Source organism: Equus caballus, chromosome 18 (assembly GCF_041296265.1).
Source record: "Equus caballus isolate H_3958 breed thoroughbred chromosome 18, TB-T2T, whole genome shotgun sequence".
In the NCBI taxonomy this organism is placed as follows: domain Eukaryota; kingdom Metazoa; phylum Chordata; class Mammalia; order Perissodactyla; family Equidae; genus Equus; species Equus caballus.
In genome coordinates, this window is record NC_091701.1 from 56303493 (window position 1) to 56318123 (window position 14631).

General features: G+C 42.2%; 1 protein-coding gene across 9 annotated transcripts in view; it reads right to left on the reverse strand.

Moving 5' to 3' along the window:
- Window positions 1-1000: 1000 nt before the first annotated feature.
- NFE2L2 (NFE2 like bZIP transcription factor 2) overlaps window positions 1001-14631 on the reverse strand; it is a 137790-nt gene continuing 124159 nt past the window's right edge. For 7 of the 9 annotated variants that reach the window (XM_070241280.1, XM_070241281.1, XM_023622057.2 and 4 more), the window contains 4 exons: window positions 4658-4924; window positions 3954-4043; window positions 3097-3288; window positions 1001-2710 (listed from right to left, as the gene is read on the reverse strand). In XM_070241280.1, the coding sequence (XP_070097381.1) occupies window positions 1487-2710; window positions 3097-3288; window positions 3954-4043; window positions 4658-4921 (1770 nt within the window). In that variant the 5' untranslated portion in view covers window positions 4922-4924 and the 3' untranslated portion in view covers window positions 1001-1486. Of the gene's footprint in view, window positions 2711-3096; window positions 3289-3953; window positions 4044-4657; window positions 4925-5638; window positions 5949-10828; window positions 10906-11564; window positions 14580-14631 lie in introns of those variants that run through there. The other 2 variants (XM_070241284.1, XM_070241283.1) reach the window with 2 other exon arrangements.

The following is a 14631-nucleotide window of genomic DNA, read 5'->3' on the forward strand; positions in this document are numbered from 1 at the left end:
TGCCACAGCATGGCGGACAAATGGTGTAGGTCCACACCCAGGATCTAAATCTGCAAACCTGGGCTGTGGAAACAGAGTGCTCCAGACTTAACCTCTATGCCACAGGGCCGGTCCTTGGACAGTTCACTTCTTAAAGATGAACGTTTAAGTCTGACTCCACCTTCACCCTGTCTCCATTCTGTCCGGAAACCCTTTTAGTTCTACTTTTGAAACCTGCAGAATCCAATGCCGCCTCACTCTCCTGCTGTCACCCTACAGTAGGATGATGGCGTATCCCATGTGACTATTTCAGAGCCTCCCCATTGGTCTCCCTGCTCCCACCTTTACCCTCTAGCCAGTTCTCAACACAAGGCAGAGGAAACTTAGAAATCAGATGTTACTCCTCTGGAGGCTTAACAAGGCTCTGTACCATGTTCACTCTACCTGCCCACCATTTTTCTCCCCCTCTGTTCAGCCATATAATCCTGGTTCTTACACAGGCCTCAGAACCTTTGGACTGATTGTGTCCTGTCTGCAATACTCTTCAGCTTATAGAACAGGTCTCGCACACCTTCAAATGTTGCCACCTCAGTGAGGCTTTTCCTATTTACAAGCCTATTTTAAATCGCAATGCTTCCTTTTTGCTGGTCTTCCCAGTCCTCTTTCTGGCATAGTATTGTATGTTTGCTGTCTTCCTCCAGTAGTTCAGGAGGACAGGGATTCCCATTTTGTCCTTTAAACAATGCTTAGCACATAGTTCGCATACTATTGATGTGAATAAATGAATCCATGTTTTCATGTCAAAGTAGGATGTTTTCCTCGGTTGAGATGTTCCTGCTGTTGAAGAGAGAAAATATCTTCTTGATATGCTTCGTCTATATCTCTGCCACCAGAAGTTTAGTGTGAAATGCTTTTCCTATGTTTCAGTGAAAACATTCTGAAAATGCAAACCACTTAAACATATGTATTATTAATGGCATGGAAAAGACCGAATAAACTCGAATGAATTCCAGAAAAATAATTTAACAGTCATAATATTCCTTTATTAGTACCAGCTTTTCAACTAAATTGTTTTTGCCAGAGCTAGACAATTTAATATAAAAAAATGCCATTTTTTTGTTCATAACAGTATTTATAAAAAAGTACATAGTGGTTAGTTTTGCAACAATTTGCTTTTTAGCCAGATGTATCATATAAATCTAGGAACGTAACAAATGAGATAAGAACAGTATAAATAAAGTTTTTGTAGTATTTACACTTACACAGAAACTAGCCCAAATGGTGTTCTAAGAAATTAAGTTTGCAGTTAAAGTGAAACTACTGATTCAGCATACTGATAACTTATTTTATTTAATGCTTTTTAAAGTTTTATATTTTCTACACTAGTTTGGACTATAAATTTGCATAGAATTACTTATAAAGTATATTTCTGCATTTCACATCACAGTAGGAGCTTTTAGTATAACAGTACAAAAAAACACTAGCTCAAAAGGTCATCTTCCCAAGTCTACTTCTTGACGTCTGTCTTCCTGCTCTTGGGAACAAGGAACACGCTGCCGTCTCTCGTCTGCTGCAGGGAGTATTCGCTGGGGGAGTAAGGTCTTCCATCTTCGTCACGTAGCATGCTGAAGACTTCGAGATACAAGGTGCTGAGTTGTTTTTTCAATAGGTGGAGGCTTTTGTCGTTTTCTCCTTTTTCTTTGAGCAATTTTTCTTTTTCATCTTTTAAATGATCCAAGTCTTGCTCCAGTTCCACAATGTTTTCCAGTTTTCTTTTTCTGCAATTCTGAGCAGCCACTTTATTCTTACCCCTCCTGCGTATGTCTCGAATTAATGCGAGTTGAGCCTCGTTGAACTGCTCCTTGGACATCATTTCATTGAAGTCTTCAACAGGCAGGTTAATGATCTTTTCGACAGGGAATGGGATGTGGAGAGCTTTTGCCCTTAGCTCATCTCTTGTGAGATGAACCTCCAAGCGGCTTGAGTGTTTGTCTTTTGTGAATGGGGTTTTTCGATGACCAGGACTTATAGGCACTTCTTTCTTTGGCGTGTTTTCACGCTGGGCATCATGCACTGGAACACTGTGCCCCTGAGATGGTGACATGGGTTGGACTGTATCCCCAGAAGACTGCACTGGCTGTGTTTTAGGACCATTCTGTTTGACACTTCCAGGGGCACTATCTGTCTCTTCCATTTCAGAATCACTGAAGCCAAGTGGTGTGTCTTCATAGGTAGAAGATTCCACTGAGTGTTCTGGTGATGCCATGCTGGGACTCGTGCGCAGTGAAATGCCAGAGTCAGAATCGTTGAATTCTGATGTGCTTTCAGGGTGATTTTGGTTGAAGGCTTTACAAAGTGATAGATCAGAAACATCAATGGGCCCGTTGAGAAGTTCGGAGAGTGACTGGCTTACAGTAGCCGAGGAGGGCATGCTACTGCTGACGCTGGGCTCTACGAAAGCAGAATAAAACCCATCGCCAAAATCGGGGTTTATCGTGGCCTCTGAGTTTAAGGAGTTCATTGTCAACTGGCTGGTGTCTTCTGTGGAGAGGATGCTGCTGAAGGAATCGTCAAAAGCATTGAGAAGCTGTGGACTGCAGTTACCTACTTCTTTTTCCAGTGAGGGGATCGATGAGTAGAAATGGTAATTGTTGTCAATTTCTGTCACTTTGGTTTCTGAACTTGGAACCGTGCTAGTCTCAACCAGCTTGTCGTTTTGAATGTTAAGACACTGTGGAAAAGAATGTTAGAGTATGTAAATCAAGGTTAGTATTTTTGATAGCTGATAATCCATAGCTGATGGTAAACTCTCTCCCCCATCAAGCTCTTCTATAATTCTGAGATAATTCCCATTTCCAACAGATAAAAAAGCATATGTATTAATTTCAGAGTTCCTAGATGAGACTTCAGGTTTATAACTTGATCTGTCTTCAAAATATCCAGCCCATTTAACTAACAGAAGTGCACTTAAGAGAGCATGGGCAGCTGTCATGACTAATTTAAAAGCATCCTCCAACCTTTCCTATAAGTAGGTGGCATATAAATAATAACCAAAGTGACTAAAGGCACTGAATATAAAATAGCATCTTTGGGATTTACTTATTAGGTCTTAGTTACCTGTAATTCTGGAATGGATAATAGCTCCTCCCAAACTTGCTCAAGGTCCTGCTGCATATTGTCTGAATCAGCAACGGCTGGCTGAAGGACAAGAGTTTCAGGTGACTGGGCCTGGTTAGGAGCAATGAAGTCTGGGCTCTCGATGTTGCTGGGAATATCAGGAACAAGTGATTGAAACGTAGCTGGAGAAACCTAAAATTGACAAGGCATTTATCTACATGAGTCTGCCACCAACAGTGGATGAGCACGCTCCAAGGCCCCATCACGACACCTTCAACTGAACTGGCTGCAGTTCTGTATTTCTCCACTTAGAAGTACCACCTAGGACCCCTGTTTCTACTGAATGAAACAAATCATTTGTTACTGACCCATCTGACTCCAAATTTGCTCATTTACTAGCCTGTTTTATCCTCTGCGTTTGAAGGTGAACTTCAAAATAGATAAGAACAATCATTAGGATTTAATTTCTATCTATATAATACCTAGTGTAGTGCTTCAACCACAACAGATTAATTAAAATTGCTAATTGAACAAGTCTTGGTTTATTGCCCAGCTTGCTTTTTACTTACCAAAATTTATTTCCAAGTACCCATATAAACAAATGACTGACTTGTTTCCATGGTTATGCTGAGCCATGTTTCTCACTATGCAGGGGTAAACATTTTTGGTTTTGTACTGTGGGGGGGGGGGTCTTTTTTTTTTAATTGTAAAGTTATCTGTAGGCCAGGGTTTCCTTGACAAAATTGCCTCCTAAAATAGATTTTTTCATTCTTTTTTTTAATGGGGAGACGTTAAAGGGCTCCATACAGGATACATTAGATGCAGTTGTGGAGTCTTGCTGTTAACAAATGTTATACCTCATTGTCATCTACAAACGGGAATGTCTCTGCCAAAAGCTGCATGCAGTCATCGAAGTTCAGAGCATCTGGTTTGGGAATGTGGGAAACCTGGATAATAGAGAATGACATAAAGGAAGAAGAAAATCATTCATTGTTCCTAAAACGTTTACAATCTAGTTAATCATAATTCATTTCAGAAATCAGTTTAATAGTTAAGAGTGCAGAATCAAACCAGACTAATTGGGTTCAAATCTTGGCTCCCCCAATTTCTTGAGTGCCGTGGGTAAGTTATCTAGCCTGTTTGAGCTTCAAGTGCTCACCTGTAGATAAAATGGGGATAATGGTACCCAATTCATATAATTGTGTTGATTAAATCAATTATGTCAAGTGTTTTGAACAGTGCCTGAAACAGTTAGTGCCATAAGTAATCCCTACTGCTAGTTCTGCTGCCACTACTGTTGCTGCTGCTGGATCCTTCCTTGATGTTTCTATAGCTTACAAAGCTCTTTCCTGTAAATTATGTCCTCCTAACCCTTACAACAACTTCGCAAGGGAAGTCAGGTATTGAGCTCATCTGAAGGCTGAAGTTGGGAAGTTGACTCGATAAGGTCAAGATGTAGTAGGAGGCAAAGCTGGAACTCAGATCCAGATGTTTTAACTCCTGGGTCAATGTTCTTTCCTTAACCCTGCCATATACCTTCCTGAGGATGAGTACTCTGTACCTGGGAGAAGTTGGCAGACCCACTGGTTTCTGATGAGATGTGTTGGGCTGGCTGAATCGGGAGGAATTCACCTGTCTCTTCATCTAGTTGCAACTGAGCGAAAAAGGCTTTCTCTTGCTCCTTTTGGAGTTGTTCTTGTCTTTCTTGTCTTTCAAGTGTTTTCTGTTTTTCCAGCTCATGCTGCAGTCGTTGAGTGAAGTCAAATACTTCTCGACTTACACCAAGATCTATATCTTGCCTCCATAGTATGTCAATCAAATCCATGTCCTACATTTAAAACAAAAGAGGAAGGAGAGAGACCTTGGTTAAGATGGTTTTAAAATGGCAGATACCACATAATGTACATTATGCCATTGTTGATGGTGGGGGGTGGGGAAATTACAAACAAAATCTGAATGGCAACACAGATCCAATGTGCTGGAAGGGCACAGTTAATTCCATTCGACGAATCCATTCTTTAAAAAAACAAACCCACAGACACAGCCATCCCTTCTCATCACTTGCTGCTTGGATTATTAATCTTTGGGTGATGGTGAGGTCACCAAAGAGCAAAGTAAGAAACACTGCACATAAAAGTTCTTGAAGTAAAAGAAATCCCACACTTGTTTAATGGTATATAGAAATTAGAGCAAGCACTCCAAGCCACTGGGCTATTATGAGAAATGGAGTTTGGAAAACATGGAAATGTGTTGCATTTTTTCCTAAACTGACCCAGCAAATATCCACTTTATAGAGGGGAAAAATCCCAGGTTAAATTTTCAATCTAGCAGTTGTGAAGTATCACCACTCTTTCAGTCTTTCCTACATTGGATTATCTTTTCTCCATCATTTCTTGCTACTCTTGTCGCTGTGGCTCACTTATTAAAACAATTTCCTCTTGACTTGAGTTTTAGCACCTGAGACATGAACAAACTGGTAAAAAAGCCCTGGCTCATGGTAATCTTGTGACGTGGGTAAAGCGAGGGGTTGTCCGTTACCTACCAAAAGAGTTGAGAAAGGGGTTGTGCCCACGAGGTTCACTCCTGAGAAATCGTAAGTAACCCTCTTAAAAAAAAAAACCCAGAAACAAAACAGCTCCAGGGAGAGATGGAAGGTATTAAGTTTTAAAATAAGAGGAGAATCTTACAATGAGGGAATGGTTATTTCAATGTCTGTAACAAGGCTACGCCTAGGAGCCACATCCAAATCTTCCTAAGCACAGTGCATCAAAAGCAGTTTTTCTGATTTACAACTTTAGTTTTCGGTAACGTCTAAACGTAGGAAATTTAAATCATTTCCCATTGAACAAATCATCTACATTGAAAATAATGAGATCGAGACTGGGAAAGTGAAGACATAGGTGGAAAGGGAGTTGGGCCTGAAGGCCAGCAGACGGCGTGCACAAACATCAAACTTGGTATTTCAGTTCTGATGGCGGCTGGCAGCACCAGGCTGCCCAGGATGTCTACAGCTCTGCTACTTTCAGCCTCCCAAGGACAAAAATATCGTGGTGGTTGCTTCAGTGAGCAGTCAGGCTATTTTTACCCAACAAAGGAGGAGCAGGCCACCCAGTCTAGAGGCAGAACAGCTAGCTGGATAACAGGCCGCCTCTAGCCTTGACTGAAAGTTGGTGTCAGAATCTCAAATGCTACAAAACCCTGCTCATGAGGTTCATCATCATTCTAGCCTTGAACAGTATAATATATAGTATAAAGCACACACACTAGGTATAGTTAAAACAGCATCTGTAGCTCTTTAGAACCAGCTAGGGTATACGTAACTTTTTAAGCCAGCATCTGTTAAGGGCTTTCTGTATGCCAAGCATTGTTCTGAGTACCTTAGATAAACACGAACTAGTCCTCAAAACAGCCATATAAAGATAATATATATCCCTGTTATACAGATAATACTGAGGTCTAGAAAGAAGGGATACTACTAGAAAGTGGCTGAACAGGACATGCACCCAAGCAGCCTCAATCTTGGACATATGCTTTTTTAACCACGAGCCTACACTAGAAATAGAAAATCTGATCATTGGCCAGCGGTTCCTAAATTGGGGAGGATATAAAATCCATTTTCATATATATACTTTGCCGTGACATCTTGGTGGTGTGAAGAAATGGCCAGTTTACTGAAGGCTGGATTGAGCACGTGTCACTTGGATCGCTTTCCTGGCCACAAGCAACAAAATAGCAACCACAGAGCATTCAGTCATACACGGCTATCTTCTCAGGCTGCCCACTAAAACAAAGCATGAGGATAATTTCCACTGTAAAAGTGATTTGTTTCCATTGACCCAAACGTCATGAGAAAGAGACAGGTCCAAGGCCTAGGGCAGTCTACTTTAAAATTCTGATAGGTGGGGCCGTGTCTTCTTGGTGAATCTAGATACAGTAGAGTATCCTATCTAGGCTAGTCTTTAAACTGGAGCTAGAGACCAAGATATTAAGGAGGTGTTCAGTATACTCGCAACTGCTGAATGCTAGCACTCAGAATGAAAAGAATGCAGGATCACCAATCTCGACTGCACTCTAGTTTCTCTCTCTCTAAAAAGGCCATACCTGTTCCCATCCCCCTCAAAAACTGATGCGCAAAGTGCGCTGAGCTCTTCAGGAGATCAGTGAGAGAAACCCAAATACTCGTCCCTGCACCTGGGGGCCACTCTGACACATCCCTCCCTCTCTGTCCTCAGACTGCCTAGGCCTGGGGCTTCTTGTTAAAGAGAGCCCAGGATAAACACTAGTGTCCAGTTTTGACTTTTTTGTAAAAGAACTGAAAGAGCACTGACGCAATTTATGTTGGAAACACCTGCTCACAGCTCTGCCCTTTCCAGTGCCTGCCTAGACCCCAGCCCTGCAGGGTGGAGGAAAATTTCTTTTTTTTTTTAAATTTTTTTAAATTTATTTTATCCATTTTTTAATTTTTGTTTTCCTTTTTCTCCCCAAAGCTCCCCAGTGCATAGTTGTATATTCTTCGTTGTGGGTCCTTCTAGTTGTGGCATGTGGGACGCTGCCTCAGCATGGTTTGATGAGCAGTGCCATGTCCGCGCCCAGGATTCAAACCAACGAAACACTGGGCCACCTGCAGCGGAGCGCGCGAACTTAACCACTCAGCCATGGGGCCAGCCCCAGAAAATTTCTAATGTAATTTACTCCAAAACCACCAGTAGCAGCCACACCACGAGTTTCTAGAACTCTGTTCTTCTTCCCCTCCCCCCCCCACCAGATGAGATGTCTTGAGTGGGTTCAGATGGTTTAACTATAAATTTAGTATACAGCCATGCATTGCATGACGACGTTTCAGTCAACGATGGACCGCATACATGACAGTGGTCCCTTAAGATTAGTACCATGTCGCCTACGTGCATAGTTGGCTATACTGTCTGGATGTGTAAGTACACACTATGATCGCAAAACGATGAAGTCACTTAAGGACGCGTTTCTCAGTATGTCTCCCCGTCATTAAGCAAGGCATGACTGTAATTGTTCCATCCTACCCCTATCATACAGATGTTGGTGGATCAAATGAGACATGAAAGAAATCTCTCTATAAATGTAAAGTATATGCAAACGCTGTTATGCATGCTGACAGTGATGGGCCCTACTACTTGCTGTAAGGGAGACCAAACTCCAGGCCACTGGATAACAATGAAGTGGTGGACCTAACTGTAGTGGCTGCCTGAAATAACATTCAGCAATGAAGCTACTTGGTTGCTACTCAGGGAAGGTCTGAAATTGACTACTGGGCATGTGCAACATGTGTTGTAAATGAAAATAAATGACATATACTTTTATGTATATTTTGTACACACATATACCCATTCAACGGCTGCTCAATTCCTGATATGACTACCCTTCAAGGCACAGCGCCAAACCAATTCAAGCTTTTGAAACTTCCCAAACATGATCAGAGAAGGACACCTTGTGGATCCTTATCAACAGGAAAAATAAAACTGGCAGCATCATTTGGATCAGGTCTTGAGCATCCTGTCCTCGTGACCTGCTCTGAAGCAATGCTGGACCCCGGGAGGCAGAGTGGTTCCTACAGCCCTAGCTTACTATTTCCACCAGGAATGCCACCAGAAGACCTTTCAAGTGACAATGCCTATGCAGGCCGGGCAGCCTTCGGTGAGATCAGAATGGGACCAAAACAGGTTTCAAAGTGTTCTCAGAGGTTTTCCTCTGTATTTTTAAGTTTATTTTTATGTAATGTTTATTCTTGCTATGAGAGGTTTCTAAAAGAAAAATTCTCCTTTAAAGAAAAAAAAACCCCTGAATTTTGACTACTTGAATTCTGATCAAATTCAGAACGCAGCCACAACGGGTTTCTTGTCATAGCCTTAAAAGGTATGTCATACTTGCGTTTCTTAAATTTTCACATAAGTTTCTGAAGAAAGAACCTGGTGGGACTTGATAATGTATGAAATATTCAAAGCTTTATGTTGAAAGAGGGAACAGCAGAGGCTTGTCCACCCGCCTCACTGCTGGGGAGCCCCACAGGCTCAGGGCCGGGTCCGTGCTAACCCAACAGGCAGCGCGCGTTTCCTGTAAGAAGCCCTGTGACCAGGCACATGACTTATTCCACAAGTGACCCATCTCTTTGCAAAGCTCGCACACCATCTGAGAGGAAATGGCCTGGGCGGAGCCCATAACAAAGGAGAACATGACACCGGACAGTGAGGATGGGAAATGCCCAAGGAAGAACTAAAACTGCTCTTTGGCACAGGAATCCAAGGCGCTGGGGAAGTACAGCGACTTCTCCCCTCCAAGCCCCTAAGGAGGAAGGCTGCCACGCAGAGTGGCAGACAGGAAATGTTTGGGAGGGAGAGGAAGCAGGGGGATAGTCTGTACATATTCCAACAGGTATTTCCTCAAGACAGTGAAAACGCTTCCCGAGGGCAACCAGGCGCTGGCTGTGGGCCTTCCCGTGCCATGTGGAGCAAATGCTGCCTGCCGCTTAGTGTCTGAATTTTTTTTTGTTGTCCTTTAGCAATTTCTGAGTGTGTTCCCAAATTCTGTCGCTAGCTTGGCTTAGACAAAAGAAGACAGTGTAATAAGAAACATAACTGTTCGACAATTTGAGTTAAATCACCATCTGGCTCAACGGAAATATTCATATTTAAAATGTATATATATCATCGTTTGCCATCTGGGTAATCTGTTATATGTTTTATGGGAAATCTGAAGTTGGCCTATTAACTCATACTACTTTAAAACAAACATCTTTGTTCCAGGATAAACAAAGAAGAGAGGCCTTGAGCACAGAATCCCATATTAAATATGTCTTTTGCAAGCCAATTTTAGTGCCTTAAACAAATCATCATTTATCATGCTCAGATGATCCAAAAAAATGAGAACAGGTAAAGCAAAGATAATACAATCTCCTCCTAAATTAAAGCAATTCAGTAAATTGAGGCTTTGGAAAATATTTGAAATGAAAAATAAAATGGTTTCTATTACACATTCAATGTGTAAATGAGACTTGTACCTCCCAAGCGCTCTTCCTCCCCTCCCTCTGCCATCCTCTGCTTCGTCCTGAGGATGGTGAGAAGGTGGTGGGAGGTTTCTTTCTAAAAATAAATTTCACCAATAAACTGTTAAAATAAGTTGCACAGATTACTAACTTTGTAGACAGAAAATGAAAACTGATCCTCACTTCCAGTTTTACAGTATGAGGACAAGACAATGTCTCAAGTTACTCCTTCTTAAAATCATGTATTTCCATTAAGAACATAATAAATAATGTCTTCCTTTAAAGTTTATTCCCCTGAGATCTCCTCTTCATCCGAATATTAATTACCAGCATTCAGAATCAAAGTTACACCTGGAAATGTTTTTCTTTCATACACTTCAGCCTCTCTACATTATGCCCAGGTGGTTATATTACTCACCTAAAAGCTAAATCTGGTTTAATATTTTTTTCCATAGAAGCCACTCAAATACGTCTAGGCAAAACCGGATGGAGTATGAATCACATCCTACCATCCGCTGGAAAATGAACCAAATGAGCTATAGGAGGCTACAAAACACCTGAGGGCATGCCTGAAGAATGGATAAAACAGCAGAAAAGACCTGCTTGATTCACAAGGCCCCACTTTGCAGTCAGAATCCTTAATAAAGTAAAATGACACAAGCAGGTGTTTTTAAAATACACATCGCTGATGACCATTACATTCCATAAATGTTTACCTACCTCTTGAGCTCTCTTTGCTTCTCTCCCACTGCTTCATTGCAAGATACCCAGTGCTCATTGTTTTCTCAGCGGGAATTCTAGAGAAGGCAGATGACAGGTTCTTCTTTACCAAGAACCTTTGCCCACATTCAAGTACTTTTGGTTCTACTGCACTGATTTGCTAACTTTTGAATATATTGCTACAATAATTGTGAAGTAGGTGATAAAAAAGCAAGGAATCACTATATATATATATATATATAGATAAATCATATATATATGATTTATCTATATATATATCATATATATATATGATCCATATATATATGATAATCACTATATATATATATAAATCACATATATATATATATATATATATAAAATCACAGAAAGTTAGAGATGGAAGGGGCCTTATAGCCATCTCGGCCAAGTGTAAATGTCGCCAGGTTAATTTCTGTGTAACTACAGCTCCATTTAAAAAAATAACTGGCCAAGCAACCAGTTATATATGTCTGCAGAGATTCCTAACAGGTAGTAACAGTTATCACTAATCCAAGTTTTCCTTCTAGAGAAAGCTTACTAAGGATTATTTCGCCAATATTCAACAACGAGCGATTATTTTATTTTTTTATTTATTTTTTTGAGGAAGATTAGCCCTGAGCTAACTGCTGCCAATCCTCTTCAATTTGCGGAGGAAGAGTGGCCCTGAGCTAACATCCATGCCCATCTTCCTCCACTTTATATGTGGGATGCCTACCACAGCATGGCTTGCCAAGTGGTGCCATGTCTGCACCTGGGATCCAAACTGGCAAACCACAGGGCCACTGAAGCGGAACGTGTGCACTTAACCACTGCACCACCGGGCCGGCCCCCAGCTAGCAATTTTTAACAACATAAAAATTCTCAAAAACACACCAAGTGACGAATTATTCAACAAGTTAAATCCGTGGATCACAAATTTACTATTCCTTGGGTTCTAGAATCATCCTTCTACCCTTTTGTGTTTCAACTGTGTTCCTCACAGTCTGGCTTGTGACTAGGGACAGACATTTTCATGGGCTGCTTCCTGTTCACAAACAAGTTTCTCAGCAATGACTCAATCTAAGAAATATGATCCAGCCAGTTTACTGGAACTCTCACCAGTTATGCTTGTCTGCAGACGGCAAAGCATGATGAAAAGATAAAGCAAAACTAGAAAGTAAATAGAATAGGAACTTGGACTGTTTATTTTCTCAAGAGGTACACATGTGTTTGGCCAAAAAGAAATCAGGAAGGACAGTTAGTTTCCAAAATAGTAGGTGATACCACCTACTACAAAAAGTGCATGGATCCAACTTTTCCATGAGAAGTTTCACACCTGGGTCCCAACAGAGTTATTTTTTGGTGGTTTGTACGTGAGGAGGATGCTGCTAGGCTGTCAAGGACTTCTGCAAGGGTCATCACCACTCTGCCAAAAGAATGGCTTGCTTTGACAAGCAAACTTTTGGATACGTTTTTCTCATCTCATCCCCGTGCCTGAACAAGCCGTGCGTGTTCAGTTCTGGAAGCCGCCCTCCACACATGAGAGGAGCTTTGTGAGTGGGTCTTCCATCACTGTTAGAGTGATTCTACAGGAAACACACGGACGCAAACCATATTCCAGTGGAACCTTTAGGAGCACTGGCTCTGACTCCCTATCGACACTGAAATTAACTGGGTGTGGGCTAACCAGGTGGCTCAGCCATCCACCTTGAGGTCAGACACCCCTGCCTGCCCGTTCTCGTGCACCCTCCTCCTACAGGGTATCCCCCAGAGGGAGGGCATGCTCCAACACGCTTAACCTCTGGCGCTCTTTACAGCCACTTCTGCCACTTCTAAACACCCTGTGTGATCCTTTACCCTCTTTTGCCTCCTGCATTTGTAAAAAGAAATTATCTCAAGCTTAAAGCTCCTTTTCAGATTTAACTGCCTACGATTACCTCAAAAAAGCAAGAAGGCTTTGGGGCGAAGTAAGTACTATACGCTCTTTATTGCTGCTAGCCAAAGGCCTTGTATGCCGTGGTGATGAAGAATTTTAGATACGTATATATGTTGTAATACATATAGACTATCTAAAACACTTAGTTTTTAATACATTTCAAGGGGTCTGTTTAACTTTTTTTAGTGTGGACTTTTTCAAGTTTGAAACATTTCTCAAAATAAGCTACTAATGGCTAAAACCTCATTTTACCAGAATGATGATGAAGATGGTGGTGGAGATCAAGAAGATTAGTGTGCAGACGACCCTGAATGGATCATCTGCCATCTAATGCGTATGTAGAGATCACCTCTCAGGTGTCAGGAATGGTGCTGGGGACACAAAGATAAATAAGAGACAGTCTCTGATCTTAGTTTTGAGATGTGATGAGAAGCATGTAGGAGCCAAGGCAGCACGGGGGAAGCATCACTCAACTGCACAGGAAGACCTCACCGAGTGACACCTGACATAAAGTACGCCACTCACAACTGTATGAAGATCCTTCCCAATAAACAAGGGGTCAACCTGGCTTCCAAAGGTCTAGTCCAGGTGAACGTTTGAAAGCAAAGGAGGCGAAGGAGGTGGAGAGAACTCCAAGAAACAACGAACACACCTCCTCTCACTTCAAGCATCCGTGGGCTCCCCTCTTGATGGCAGCACTGTTTTCCCCCTTTTCTCCAGAGGCTCAGCGTCTCCAGCATAGAGACTTCCTCCCCACATTTGGACTTCTTGGTCAGAATGACTCATCTCAGCCGAGATGGGAATTAATGCTAATTCCACACTGTCACGGAACGCTACAAATGCAAAGGACCATAGGACTCACATATTCACTTCTCAAATAGGGAAACAGATCTGGAGGGTGAAATGACTTGCCTCAAGGTCAGAGGTCAAGGATCCCAAAACCACCTATGGTCTACTTTTCTAATTTTACAGCTCTTGCTAAGTTATTTGGCAGAGGGGGAAAAAGATAGGTTTTTGGTTCACTTTACTTTTTTAATGAGCATCTCTTGCGCCAGCTTGCCAGCCTGCAGGTACTACCAGCGTCTGCTAGGGCTGGCGCCTGCGGGGCACTGCACGGTTCACAGGCGCGTTCGCGCACTGTCCCATCGGAGCCTCACTGCAGTGGTTCGAGGGAGGTGGTTCATCTTCACTTACGGATGAGCACATTCAGGCTTTGGGAATCGAACACTCCTGCCCCAAATCCCATGTTAAGCAAGTACCAAAGCCAGGATTCCAACCCAGAACTGGTTCCGAGCCTGGCAGGCTCGCTCTTCCCATGCCGTGGTGCGCTCCCACGCCAGCGCACTACAAGACGAGGTCTGCAAAGTGCTTTCGCGCGGCTGCCCCCTCCCCAGGCGGGACACTAGGACTTGGGAGTCAGCCCTCGACACTCAGACCTGCCTGTCCTGAAAACTCAGAGGCAAATCAGTTCAACTTAACTGACAAGGACAACTTAGCATTTAAATCAGTGTTCCCACGAAGGCAGTATTTACCTCGTACTTCGTATGTCTTCTCTGGGCTTTCTTACAAAGGTCTGATGAAACTGTACACTCCTTTAAGGCATGACAATGCCTTTTTTAATAGACATGTAGGTCCAAAATTTAAAAGTTGCAAAAGTAACTTCCCAGGTACTCTTCCCCAAGGCAACCACTGGAATCGGTTTTTTGTGTTTTCTTAAAAGATATTCTATTAAATACACACAGACACACACACAAAGTCACACATAATCACAGCGTTCCACACTTATTTCTCCCTATTTAATACATTGTAGAGATGGTTCTACATCAGGACATAGATTGTTCCATTATTTTTAAGGGCTGAGCAGTTT